Source organism: Egretta garzetta, unplaced genomic scaffold (assembly GCF_000687185.1).
Source record: "Egretta garzetta isolate BGI_Z169 unplaced genomic scaffold, ASM68718v1 scaffold24, whole genome shotgun sequence".
In the NCBI taxonomy this organism is placed as follows: domain Eukaryota; kingdom Metazoa; phylum Chordata; class Aves; order Pelecaniformes; family Ardeidae; genus Egretta; species Egretta garzetta.
Window position 1 is genome coordinate 279,862 of NW_009259494.1, and position 13,670 is coordinate 293,531.

The following is a 13,670-nucleotide window of genomic DNA, read 5'->3' on the forward strand; positions in this document are numbered from 1 at the left end:
GGGGAGGAAGGCGAACTTCCCCACCACCCCTTCTCCATCGTGTTCCGGGCTCTTCCGGCGGTATTCAGAGTTTAGTCCGTTTGCTTACCACTCTCTAGAGCTTTAATACCCCGTCTTTTAACCCCGACAGCTAAATAGCTACATCTTAAGGAACGATAACTTAAGGTTTTCCAGATCAGATGGTGTTTGCGTAGGCAGCTTTCCAGGGAAGTGGACACATCAGCCTCTCAGAAATTTTTCAAGGGTCGGAGATGCCGTGTGTGGGCACCTTCACTAATCTCCTTTAAATTCCTCTCATGGGGAAAAGGACAAAGCTTTACATATGTGAGATTATAAGCACCCTGATGGATGGTGGAATAGCCTGTGGCAAACTGCACTGGCTGAATCCATGAGATGGCTGGTTTTGGTCTTGTATCTTCTTTCTGCTGCTGTTTAAAATACCTGCGTGGCTTGTTTCCTTCTGAGCAAAGTGCTAGCTCCAGCCTTGGAGACAGGCGAGTCATAAGTTGTCCTACGTAATAAAGGAGAACTAATTATTTTAATGGTAGCTGTGGCTGAGTTATTCAGCTACTTTATCAACTAGAATGAATGTACTGCGTTTTCATGCCTAATTGTGGCCCTGGAACTGCAGTTCTAATATCTAGGTTGTGCTCTGGTTCCAGAAATTAGCACCCAGGAATCCTTAGATGCTTTCTGTTCTGGGTGATCACAGGACCATAGAGTGGTTCATCTGGAGTTTCCCAGGTTGGATTTAGTTTAAATGGCAGTAAAATGATTACTTTTCTTGCATAGTGCATTTTTTCTGACATTGAAGTGATACCAGGAATATCTAGTATAGTAAAGTTACGTCTCTGGATTGCTTTATGTAGCAGGCTGACAGAGAATAAAAATGGCAGCGGATATCACAGTTGCACTGTCCCTGTTAGATCTTCTGACTGGCGAACATGTGAGAGCGAGTGAGCACACGTGCCTTCCAGAACATCTGTGTATCTGCTTGTTAGGAGCCAAATGGTTTGTTACTGACGTTAAGTTGGTGAAACTTTTTAAAACCAATGATCCTGTAACATTGAGGAGGGTGAAGACACACAAAGGCAAATTTCTGCAGATGTTACAAAACTGTGTTTTGTTGCGTTGGGCTGTAGCTTAGAATTTTCAGAGCTGTATGTGAAATTAAACTCCTTGGTAGAAACATCTACTGTCTGAGTGCTGCCCGGAAGCATGGCGCAGCAGAGGCAGCGCAGACCCTATTTGCAAGGGGAAGCAATCCATTAATGTCTATTTGCTTTATTAAAAATCCTACTGTGTATATAGTCCTACTAGATATGTAAAAGTTCTCCTGGCCCTGTAGTTTGATGAAGCTCCAGGAAATAATATTAGAGAATGGTATGTTTTGAGCAGTCAGAAGGTTTAGGTGCAGGATCGGTCTTAATTTTGCACTCCATTGGAGACATGAGTGTAGTGTAAGGATACCTGCACTGACTTTATCGGTGCAGAGCTGCTGTCTGCTCTGTAGACATGCCTGTGTTTATTCAGACCAACGAAATGGGATTAATTTGTGGCCTCTGTGAGAATCCCCAGCATTTGTCACTGTCACAGCGGTTTAGAGTAATGTTGGCTTCTGTCTTGAGAGTTGCATTTGGACTATGAAGCTTTGAGTGTTGTCGTGTCCTGTCCCATCCTGCCCCCCCGCCCCATTCTTTCACTTGCTCATTTCCTGTAAGTTGGAATTTTTGACTGTGTAGACATTTGAAATCAGGAGTAGATATATGGAGCTGGATGTGAGAAAGAACCATGTGGTCTACAGAAGAGAAAACCCCATATGGGAGTTTGATTCTGAGAGCAGAAACAGGACAGAAATTTCTAACCCATTTGCGTACAGGAAAAGCAGAGGGTTTGGTGTATTTGGGCTGGGGGGCTACAGTCTCTTCAGTAGAGGGCCTGCAACTTTGTAGAGGTTTTTCAGTGCTTAAATGGTGTCGTAATGCTTTGACTAATCAAACATACTGAACTGAGAAAGGAATGAAGACGTTTCTGACATGTCTAGTTCAGAAAGGCAGCATACAGAATAGCCTGGATATCAGGCTGGCTAGTTTATATCACATTTATTAAAGCATGTGTGGCCTAAGGACTCCTGCTTAGTTTTCATTGAAACTTTTGATGAACAAAATATTTCAGGCATAGACTTCATTCTCAGGTTGTGGAATTCTTATATTAGTTTCCTGAGAGCAGTTAGCATGTTATGACTAGGTCTTAGGTTTGCAGAAGGCTTGACCTGACTAGATGTAGTGGACCTTCAGAGCAGTTCTCTGTTCAAGGCCAGCCGCATTGTTTTAATGCTGAAAAAACAATCTCCTGCGTCCAGGAGTTGTCCTTGTGTGTTAACTTCAGTTTAGTGTGCTACTACGGAAGACACATTCAGTCTTTTGTAGACACAAGACATGCTTTGTGGTGGTGCAGGACGAAAGATGTCTTCTTTCTCACAAAGAGAACAGTGATTTGGGGCGGGTGGGCTGGTTCCTTCTTAGAAATTATGATGTCCGATCTAAGCATAATCTTATGTTTCCTTAATCATGTGAGAAGGTATAAAACTTGCTAAGCTTCTTCATTGAAATGGGTCATGATCTTGAAAATGGTGTTCGTGTGCTTGTTCCCTAAGCTGTGGGCTCCTGCCTGCGCAGGCAGCTTTCCTTCTGCTGCAGCAGGCTGTGGAGGTTCCAAGAGGAAGCCAGCAGACAGCGTAACCGGTTGTGCGCATTCTTTGGTTACTGTGCCTGATTCATGTGTCTAACTAAGAATTAGAGGGAAGCCCTGTGACCAAACTTCTTTGACGATCTTTCTAGTGCAGTGTGTACAACCAAAGACACACATCTATCTGTGTGGGCACTTTTGTGATGCTGTGCTTCAAACACACGTACGCGCGGTTTGCTGCCTTTCAGTAGAACCTTTATGAAACATCTAAGTTGCAGAAGATTGGAAGAGCATCAACAAGAATATCACATGTAGGGGAATGAGAATTGTGAGGAAAAGATTGCTTTGGGAAACCCCCAAAGTTGCAGGGTGTAATACAACAAGAAGCTGGAGAACTGCTCCTTTGATGAAGTGGTGGTATTTTAATGAGTGAGGGTATTCATGATGCTGAATTTTAACTGTGAGAACACTCCTCAATTACTAGGTAAGAAAAACTGGAGGAAGAGTCTCATTAAGTTTCTAAAATTGGTGTATTAAATATATATGATGGTCTGAAAATATGGCCAGATATATGTAACAAAACGGAACGATAGCTATGAAGTCAAACTTGCATCTCAAGTGAAAATAGTAGGAGGCATTCCTTTGTTGGAAAACTGAAGAGCTCATGGGTTAATTATCCCAGGTCCACAGATGATGAATTAGGTTAAAAGTGAGTCTTGGAAGGTTAGTGCTGCCTTCACAGTCGGAGTCCGTGAAATAAGCTGCTTCACTGGCTAAAGAGCTCATTAACAGCCTTTAACAGCTTGGACTCTGAGCTTCAGTTTCCCACCTGTGGGGGGAAGAGGATGAGACCTTTGCTACTTCGTAGCGTTGAAAGCTGAAAGAGGTCTTGCTGTATCCCCAGCACCTCCTAGGTTTCTTCCTAGTCCAAAGCATTCTCGTCAAGAGAGTTGTTTGTAAATCTTGCCTTTAAATAAATCGGGAAATTAATGTGTCACAAATGGAAGTCCAAAGTGTAACTAACACGTAATCAGGCTCTGTGGTATAGGTGTGCTTAAATATTTCTCTGATGTTTCACATAGTCTTACTTCAAAATTTGAGTCCGTAATGGTAATAAAATGGTGAAGTAGCTGGTAGCTACTCTGTCAAAGATCCACAGCATTAATATATTTTTCTGCTGAACTAATGCATAGATGTCAGGAAACTTGGACTATTGTAGGAAAAGTAGCAGAAGCTCTAAACTATCAAGCACTCTTCTCTTGTAACTGGTCACATCAGTGGGATCATCTTGGGACAAGATCTGCAATGTTTTTGAATCACTATGTAATCACTGTTTTGAGTCAGCTGACTTGTAGTACGTTGTTACAGATCTAGAAAAATCCCTAACTGAGATTGATGCCTAGGAATAGTTTGGGTAACTGAAGGAATGTTGAGAGAAACTTAAAGGTGTTATAAATATTAAATTCTTAACAGTGTTGTAAATATTAAATGGTAGGAGATTATTACGCTGCTAAGGAACTCTTGACTTTTACAGATGATTTTCGATCCCACTATGAGCAAGAAGAAGAAGAAAAAGAAGAAGCCCTTTATGTTGGATGAGGAAGGAGGGGATACACAAGCAGAAGAGACTCAGCAATCGGAAACAAAAGAAGTTGAACCAGAGCCAACAGAAGACAAAGACGTTGAAGCAGACGAAGAAGACAGCAGGAAGAAAGGTAAAGTAAATCCAAGTAGATAAACTCTCAAAGGTAGTCCTTCTATATTTTGGGACTACAAGCCCCATTTCAAGAATCATTTGGTTGGAAAAGACCTTAAAGATCATCAAGCCCAAATGTACCTGTCCACTACTAAACCCTGTCCCTAAGCACCTCGTCTGCCCAGCTTTTAAATACCTCCAGGGATGGGGATTCCACCACTTCCCAGGGCAGCCCCTTCCAGTGCCTGACAGCCCTTTCAGTGAAGAATTTTTTCCTAATATCTAATCTAAATCTGCCCTGGCGCAACTTGAGGCCGTTTCCTCTCATCCTATTGCTCGTTACTTGGGAGAAGAGACTAACACCCACCTCGCTACAAAAATAATTTGGCATTGCAGTGTATAATGCTGGAGCCCTAGTTTATTTAGGCACTTGTAATACTCTGCTGCCTATTTGCAGGGCATGTTTTCCTCCTGCTTGAAATCACGTTCACAGATATCCAGCAAGCTATCAGTGGCTTATGTAAATTCTGCTTTTCCTGACTCCTGACAGAGTCTTTTGTGTGAGACAATAAAAAGAGAATCCCTAAAATAGTTAGCATGAAGTTTTAAATCTTCCACATCCAGTTGTTGAAATAATTCCACAATTATGGCTGGTTTTCTTTTGAACAAATAAGCAATAGTGTGAATAACAGAGGGAATGGTTAAAAGGGTTTCTAGTTTTTGGACAGCTGTGGATGTGATAACTAGACTGTCCTTTGGAATCTTGCAGGAAATACTCTTGCAATTGCGTATATTACCTTGCTTTTTAAATTGAGGCCAATGCCATTTCAAGAAGACCCGATTCAGGGAATGCTGTTAACTTAAATCCAGCTTGTTGATAAAATTGGCTCCTGCAGTAGACCAAAGAAACTGTACCTTCTTCCTACAGTTTAATTTTCATTTTTTCCAAGCACCTCTGCTATAATGACAGAAGTGGCTAGTTTCTCTTGTACGACAGAAAGAAAGAATAAGCACTTGAAAAGTAAGAAAATGCAGTTAGAAGATGCAGAAACTGTACAATAGTACTGAGGTATTTGGATGTAGAGGGGAATGACTTGTTTAAAACCTGAAGGATATCTGTGGGGGCTACAGATCATTGCTTATGTCTTATGTAATGTTTTGAAGATTTGGATGTAAATTAGAAATCTTAATGTCTAAACTGTTTCTACAGTTACACTTCTTTTGGCAATCCTTTGCTTTTTAGATGCAACGGATGACCTGGATGATTTGAACTTCTTCAATCAAAAGAAAAAGAAGAAAAAAACAAAAAAGATATTTGATATAGATGAAGCAGAAGAAGGTGTAAAGGTTTGTTTACATAACTAGGCCATCTAGTTATGGCTGAAAACTTTCTTGCTTTCATTTTCTCAGGATTGGCAGTGCAGGAGCTGTTGCGAGTCTGTCATTGCGTCTTAGTGCAGTTAATAATGAAACGTACGTTTCACTGTGTCTTTCATACATAGTAGGCTCTGCTGAACATGTTGCTCCTGCAGGGCTTTTTGTCCAGAAGTGAAAAAAATCTAACTGACCTGCACAATGAACAAGTAATTCTACAACCTGTAGTGAGGCTTGACTAGTGTCAAGATTAATTGTCTTTTGGGGTGAGAGAAGTAAATGGATGTCAGAAGTCATGCACAGAATAGTCTTCTAAAGGCCAGCCCTTCAAATAAAGGATATTTATCTGCCAAGAAATCTGTTTTTACGCTGGTGTTTGCTTTAGAAATGACTGACTAGCTGCTGTTCTGTGTTCCAGAAGGTGCATGAGATATTTTTATTCTTCTCAAGTTTTATTCCAAGTCGTGTTTTTGTATTGCGTGTCAGTGTAACTGGCAAGCCCAGAGAGCAAGGGGACAGAGAAATGTTACATTATATGTAAATGTCCTCTTTGGATTCCGCCTTTTGGGGAAGACAATGTCCCTCTGATCTGCCCCAGACAGGTGAAATGCTTGCTCTGTGTTCTCTACATGTGCAGAATTATGATAACAAATTTGGACTGGCTGCAGGTAGCACAGCTTTGCCTTCCCCTGTAGTCTGGCATGCAGGGTGTTTTGTTCCCTTATGCCCTAAAATGGCCGATGCCTTTAGGTAGGTATAGAGCGACCTTGTTCTTGAGGTCCAGAAGTTAGACCAGAAAATAAAACTCTGGCCCTTCTTCATGGTAGCAGTGTTCTCTTCAACATACGTTAGTTCTGTTCCTGTCTGTTAGGTTTCAGGATTGTGGTGGATAGTACTGGTATTCATCTCATATAGTGAGCTACTGGTATTATTTCTAATTCTGTGCAATGGAGATTGGTTTAATACTGTAAACTGTAGTCTTATTATTTGTTTGCAGGACTTGAAAATTGAAGGAGATGTGCCAGAGGCAGTAGAACCTGAAGATGACCTTGACATCATGCTGGGCAATAAAAAGAAGAAAAAGAAGAATGTGAAGTTTCCAGATGAAGATGAGATAATGGAGAAGGATGAAGGTAAAAGTATAACCTAGCTCAATGAGATGCTGGAAGTGAAATGTAGCCCATGTTGTAGGTGAATAAGTTCTGTTCAAGTCCTTTTTTGTTTCAAAATTCATTTTGTTACCTTTATCACTGTATTATTTATCAGAGAAATGTTCTATAAAAGCACTATATAAATCTGTCATAAGTGCTGGTTTCCCTTGTAGGCAGACAGAGAAGACTTGTGTCCATGTCTTAGTGGAATCTTCTTTGATGTACCTTTTAGAAATGGTGTAAATGTGAGGTTAAAGAATGTTTCTTTTCTTAATGAATCCCAAACAACTTTCTTTACAGCTTTTGAGGATGAAGATAGCAAAAAAGACGATGGAATTTCTTTTAGCCTTCAGTCAGGACCTGCGTGGGCAGGGTCAGAAAGGGACTACACATATGATGAGGTAATGGTCAAAGGATTTTTTAAAAAATACTTCTATGTTGATGTGCACCAGTATAGCAGGGCCTGATGCTCCTATGTCCTATATCTAACTTAAAATTAAAGGACTTGTAGTCAGAAGCTCATGAAAAGAATAATAACAAAGCACATCTTTTATCACAGTTAATTTTCATATAGAGCAATATTAGTGATAGTTAAGACCTCTGCAAATAGGCTGAGGTACTTGTAGACTTATGAAGTAAATCCCTGGGAAAACAGCTTTTTATTTTGCATTTATCAGAACTTTTTTTCTAAGTGTGTGTTCAAAAGCATATGGGGAAATGCTAATGGGCAAAGCCAGTATTCATTCTGAACACTGTTTTAAGTTTTTTTTTTTTTTTTTTTTTGAGGATGAAGATAGCAAAAAAGACGATGGAATTTCTTTTAGCCTTCAGTCAGGACCTGCGTGGGCAGGGTCAGAAAGGGACTACACATATGATGAGGTAATGGTCAAAGGATTTTTTAAAAAATACTTCTATGTTGATGTGCACCAGTATAGCAGGGCCTGATGCTCCTATGTCCTATATCTAACTTAAAATTAAAGGACTTGTAGTCAGAAGCTCATGAAAAGAATAATAACAAAGCACATCTTTTATCACAGTTAATTTTCATATAGAGCAATATTAGTGATAGTTAAAAGACCTCTGCAAATAGGCTGAGGTACTTGTAGACTTATGAAGTAAATCCCTGGGAAAACAGCTTTTTATTTTGCATTTATCAGAACTTTTTTTCTAAGTGTGTGTTCAAAAGCATATGGGGAAATGCTAATGGGCAAAGCCAGTATTCATTCTGAACACTGTTTTAAGTTGTTTTTTTTTTTTTTTTTAGAAGTGATGTACTTCATTTGAGAAATGCAAGATATTTATTCATGTTGATGTGAATCCCTCTTTTTTTTGCAGTTGCTCAATAGAGTATTTAACATCATGCGGGAAAAAAACCCAGATATGGTAGCTGGAGAAAAACGAAAATTTGTCATGAAGCCTCCGCAGGTTGTAAGAGTAGGGACCAAGAAAACATCTTTTGTCAACTTTACAGATATCTGCAAATTGTAAGTTTCCTCTCTAGATTTCTCAGGACTAGCAGATGAATGGCCTCCTCTGTGCTCTTGGCTGTTGTGCTGAATGCATGTTTTCTGGCAAAAGGCTATGGCAATCCAGAAGTAAACTGAACGCTGTTTCAGTCATACTGCTCATTCTGACGCTTCTCTGTGAGAAGATATTTATGAAGATGATTTATTGAGATAATGTCTTATTTTATACTTAAATTATAAAAATGGTAGGCTCGCTATGTGGGCCTCATGGGCTGGAGCTAAGCCTATTGCTTTTGTGAGTTCATTGGCTTCTATCAAGTCTGTAGTTGGGTCACTGGTGATACTTATTTGCAAGTCTTGGGCAGGGAGGTGGGGAAAGTTCTTTCTAATTTGAGCTGACTATAAATTCTGTTCCCTTGGTAAATAGTATGGAGTTCAGTAAATTTTTTCTACTGTTTTCTGCAGTGCTTTTTGTGTCTTAATTATTTCCTGTGAAGGCAGTTCTATTCTTTGTGGGCACTTCTGGGAATGCCTATCTGACTTGTTTCGTAAGTGTGCCAGAAAACAGTCCTGATGAAATCATACTGAGGATCTGGGTAGTATATTGAAGTGAATTTTTAATGGTAGCTAGTAACATTTTTTTTTTTTTTCTGGGAATGGCAGGGGGAGAGGAGGGTAGGAATGGAAAATCTCAAATAGAAAACTTGTTTTCAATCGTTACGGTGAGTTTGGTTTGGGGGGGATGGTGGGGTTTTTTTGTGGACTGTTCAGCTTTCTTGTGTCCTCAGTCATTGTCTGCCTGTGCTCTTTGATGCAGACCCTCTGGCACTGCCCCCTTTTAAACTTGGTAATTTAAGATCATTTTAGCCTGTCGGTCCTGTATAAATAGCAAATTTCTCTGAAGGGGGAAGGTTAAACATATCGTTACTTTATTTTTAGATTACATCGTCAGCCAAAACATCTCCTGGCATTTTTGTTGGCAGAATTGGGTACAAGGTAAGGCTACTAGGCTATGCATGTGCTTATGCATGTAAGAAGCAATGGCAACATAGCTGACATTGTCTGATCAAAAATGAAATTCCTAGGTTTAGGTCTGTATGTATGTGCTTGAACATCAGGCTTTTCTTCCCTGCACATAAGACACTGTGCTGGGTGATTGAAGAGATACCGTCTTGGGGAAGAGGGACAGAGGCACACTGTAAGTCCCAGGGAACAGCCTGGATATTAAACAGTCTGGTTTGAATTCCCTGTTTAGATCCTTTTTCAAAGATGCTCTGATAGCAGAGCTGTTTGTCACAGTCGGTGAGGGTGGCTCTGTGGCTCCTATCAACCTAAGGCGGATGATAGCTAGCTAGGGAAGAGGGAATGCCTGACTGCCTGATTCTGTCTAATGCTGCAGTTAAATCCACCTGTCTTAGCATAAAACCAGCTCTGAGTTTATATGCCTCTTATCAACGATCTCCTGCTGTGGTGGTGTGCTTCCTGGTTGCCTCTTCAGTTCTCTGTTGTAGGCTACAGTGCTGTTATATGTAGATGTAGGGAATCAAGGAGTCTAATTGCAACGTGTATGTAACAAGTGCCCATCCGATTGGGTTTTGGAGTCTCTTCAGCTCCAGATGACTTAAACAAAAACTTAGAAACCATGGTGTGAAAAAACAGTCGACTTACTACATCTGAATGGCTGGATGAGGATCTTGCTACTCTACTACTTAGATCTTACTACTACTATTGCACTTTACTAGGGAGTTGTCTTGGTCACTTCTGTGAGATAAGCAGGTGTTAATTCCTAATTCTGTAAAGTTCTTGTGATTGGGGTAGCTTAATTATTGAGGCTGATCTCTGCTGGACTTTCCTTTTACTGCAGTGAGGGCAAAACCTCCTGTAGGTTTTTAAGTGCCTTCAGAATTTTGCATTTTTTCCACAAAGTATTTCTGGCTTGCTCTTATCTTGAAGAACGCATCATTCTCTTGCTTTGTGTTCCTGACTTGCTCTAGTGCTCAACATCTTCTGCAAATCAGATAATTAATTTTTCTTTTTAAATTAGTGGCTCAATAGATGGTAACAACCAACTTGTAATCAAAGGAAGATTCCAGCAAAAACAGATAGAAAATGTCTTGAGAAGATATATCAGTAAGTATAACTCCCTTTCCACTAGAGATTTCTCTCAGACCCCTTTTGATGCCTGGTGGCCCATGCGTGGCCCACGTGTGTGCATGCTGTGGAGATTCTGTGCTAAGAAGCTACAACTTTGCTGCAGCTTTATAAGGGAATAATGCAAGTGCAGGTGGTTCTACCATGGTTATAATAATATAAGCACACAGGTCGTACTTTGTCCTGGCACTAAAATGCACCAAGGAAAACAGTAAGAGCATTTGAGAACTGCTTGTTTTCACCTGGCTTTCATTTCTTGGCTTTGATGAGGACTATGGAAAATAACAGTAATTGTTGATTTTAAAGTCTGTTGTACATGTTAATTAAATACAGCGTGCATGTCACTGACTGCTGGTCAGAGGACTCGCAGGTTGTATGTAACAAAAAATACTGCTGTGGTGCTGTGTGCATACAAGAGTTGCTGACATCTGGGAATGCTGTTTCAGCAGAGGAAGTTATGGAATGCCGGTGGGAAGTCTTATCTTGTTGTTACTATTTTTAAAAGGCCAGGGTCAGTGTGTAATGTACCATATGAAACCCGGCCTTTATTAACCTGGGAATGGGAGAATTTTTAGGTTGCCTAGCCCTCTGGTTTTCATAGTGAGCCACTTCTGAGTTAGTAGGTGCATTTGAACAGCCTTTCACAACAACTATGGAACTAAAGGCTTGAAGAATGGTAACTGGTCCACTGATAATGTGTTATTTTTTAACTGCAACTTAATTCCTTCTCTGCAGAGGAATATGTCACCTGTCATACCTGTCGGTCACCAGACACAATCCTACAAAAGGACACCAGGTTATATTTCTTGCAGTGCGAGACCTGCCACTCTCGCTGCTCCGTCGCCAGCATCAAAACTGGTTTCCAGGCTGTCACAGGCAAGAGAGCACAGCTCCGTGCCAAAGCTAACTAGTTTGCTAATCAACACTGGATTTTGCAAAGTGTTCTGGGGAGGTTTGGCTGGACAGGTTTACAATCTGAATGGATTTACCATTGTGTTAAAACAAGATTGTAAAAACTACAGGAAATTTGGCTTTTGATTGATTGGTCTGTGATATCCTTGCAAGATGCAGATCCTCAAGCTCTTCACATACATGTGCTCATTGAATATATTTTACTGACTGTAAGGAATGTGATGGGAAAGGAGGTGCTTTTTAATCCATTCAGACTTCTGTAAAACACAAGATAAATTAAAGATACTATAACAGTGAGTGTCTTCGATTTGGATTTTTCCTTCAGTTTCCTCTTTAAACAGCTCATGGGAATGGTCAGTGTGGTGTTCTGCAGATCATGTCACTGAACTATGTCCAAGACCCAGAATAAAGCTGATGAGAGGGTATTTTGCTTTTACATAACAAGCTTTATTTTTAGTTAGGCTATCATTAAACAGAGAAACCAATCACAAAAAGTCACAGGGACGATACACCAATCTGAGAACTGCTCATGCTTAATGTAGCCACATTAATATGGGAATGCATTTTGCACGGAAAGTGACATCAGGACATGTTGATACTGCTTAATTAGGCAGAACGTAGCTCTGAGGGAGTTCAGACACCATATTGATGCTGAATCTTAACACAGAATCGATGAAACCGTACTGTAATCTTTCATAGTGTCATAGGAATAAATTTTGCAATTTCTACTAGAGAAATGTTTATATTTCTTACATTCTGCACTCTTCACCACTTTAAAAAGAACCTAACTATAAAAGGTAACATCATTACATGATGGCTGCAACACAGTCTTACATGAATCTTGAATTTACAGAAGATACTGCCAATTAGTTTGAGTTCCAAATCAACACATTCTGCTTCTTGATCATAACGTGCGCTTCTCTCAGCTTGCCATCGCTATCCGTAATCTCCAGGGGATGCGCACCGTGCTCTCCTAACTGGTTTTTCTAGCGCTGCAGATGTTTTGTTACAGCTGCCAAGTACAAAGATGCAAACGGAGAGTGAAGTCCCTAAGGGGGACAGTTTTCATTTCATTGCCCAAATGGCACAGGGTCAGGATAAGGCAGGGTATCTCAGGACCCTGGGCACCCATCCCTGCAGGTAAGCAGAGTAACCTCCTCCCCAGAAAAAATGGTGGTTATTCAGAATGCGGTTCATTAAATATCAGAAACTGAAGGGTTTCTACCAAGTTTTAATCTTTGTATGTATATTAATACACAACATAGTCTTGCTGGGAAGTCCCTTGCTATTTGAAAACTTGACAGCACTGTAAGGCAAAAATCAAGGTTTTAGGGTTGGTTTCTTAATGAGCTATAATGAATGTTGGATGTATCCTTAAGCGAATAAAGCCAGGATCAGTGCCTGTTGTGACATTACTGTTGTATTGGTTTTCTTCTCTAGCAAACAGGCGTTCTCTCCTGTGGGATGTAAAACTTCTTGGAGAATTGCTAGCTGCCTTCTTGTTTTGGTGCCTTGCTGTTGGGATGCACTGAAATAGCTGGAGAACAGTGACACTTTTCTATTTTTAAATGTTTGCTTTTTCCTCGGGCAAAGACTCTTAACATACTTCAAAAAAAAATACAGTATGGCCTCAAGCTGGTGCTGTATTTGAGTGCATTGAAGGCAAGGTTTGACTTCAGTGTGTTTGGATCAAAAAGATCAGGTTAATAAAGGAAAAAATAATTGTTCGAGCCCATTGTCTGTGAGCTCTCCTGGCTCGCAGGAGAGCTTCATAGCTGAGTTTTATAGATGTATCTTTAGTCGGGGCGTGGAATCCTGAGGACATTGGGTTTGATGATAATATTTGAGTGAAACATCTTGAGCTGTAGGCTCTAACTGTGGAAGAGCCTCACTGACACGTGAAAAGGCTTCTGTGTCTAGGAGCAGATATTAGTTGGCTTTTAATTTTTTTTTTTAAAACCAATCATCACCTTCCAGTCAGTGTACATCCAAAAAGGAGCGTAGCCTACCATGAATACTGTATGCACATACGTATGGTGCATGTAAGGCTGATGTGAGTTTGAGGTACAGTCATGTTCAGAGGCAAAAAAGCAGAGTTTTGCGCTTAAGCTGAACAGAAGGAAGCAGCTTAAGGATGGAGTTCTTGGAACGAGGTGGCAGCTTTGTTTGCTGTGGGTCTGCATGCAGGCATGTATTTGGGGACAGACAGAACTCTTCCCCATGGTTTTTTTT

At 40.5% G+C, this 13,670-nt stretch overlaps 1 protein-coding gene across 1 annotated transcript; it reads left to right on the forward strand.

Annotated features, from left to right (window-relative positions):
- The first annotated feature begins 1,861 nt into the window (after positions 1 to 1,861).
- Positions 1,862 to 11,735, forward strand: EIF2S2 (eukaryotic translation initiation factor 2 subunit beta). Its single transcript, XM_009637366.2, has 9 exons — positions 1,862 to 3,172; positions 4,223 to 4,403; positions 5,628 to 5,731; positions 6,756 to 6,891; positions 7,210 to 7,310; positions 8,245 to 8,393; positions 9,315 to 9,371; positions 10,420 to 10,505; positions 11,262 to 11,735. Exons 2-9 carry the CDS (start codon positions 4,223 to 4,225, stop codon positions 11,435 to 11,437), a joined length of 990 nt encoding a protein of 329 aa, XP_009635661.1. The 5' UTR covers positions 1,862 to 3,172; the 3' UTR covers positions 11,438 to 11,735.
- The last annotated feature ends 1,935 nt before the right edge of the window (positions 11,736 to 13,670 follow it).

Coding starts and splice junctions, on each gene's coding strand:
- EIF2S2 (XM_009637366.2), top strand. CDS start 4,223: ATGATTTTCGATCCCACTATGAGCAAGAAGAAGAAGAAAAAGAAGAAG. Junction 7,311..8,244: donor GGGACTACACATATGATGAG/GTAATGGTCAAA, acceptor TTTTTTTTGCAG/TTGCTCAATAGAGTATTTAA. Junction 10,506..11,261: donor TGTCTTGAGAAGATATATCA/GTAAGTATAACT, acceptor CCTTCTCTGCAG/AGGAATATGTCACCTGTCAT.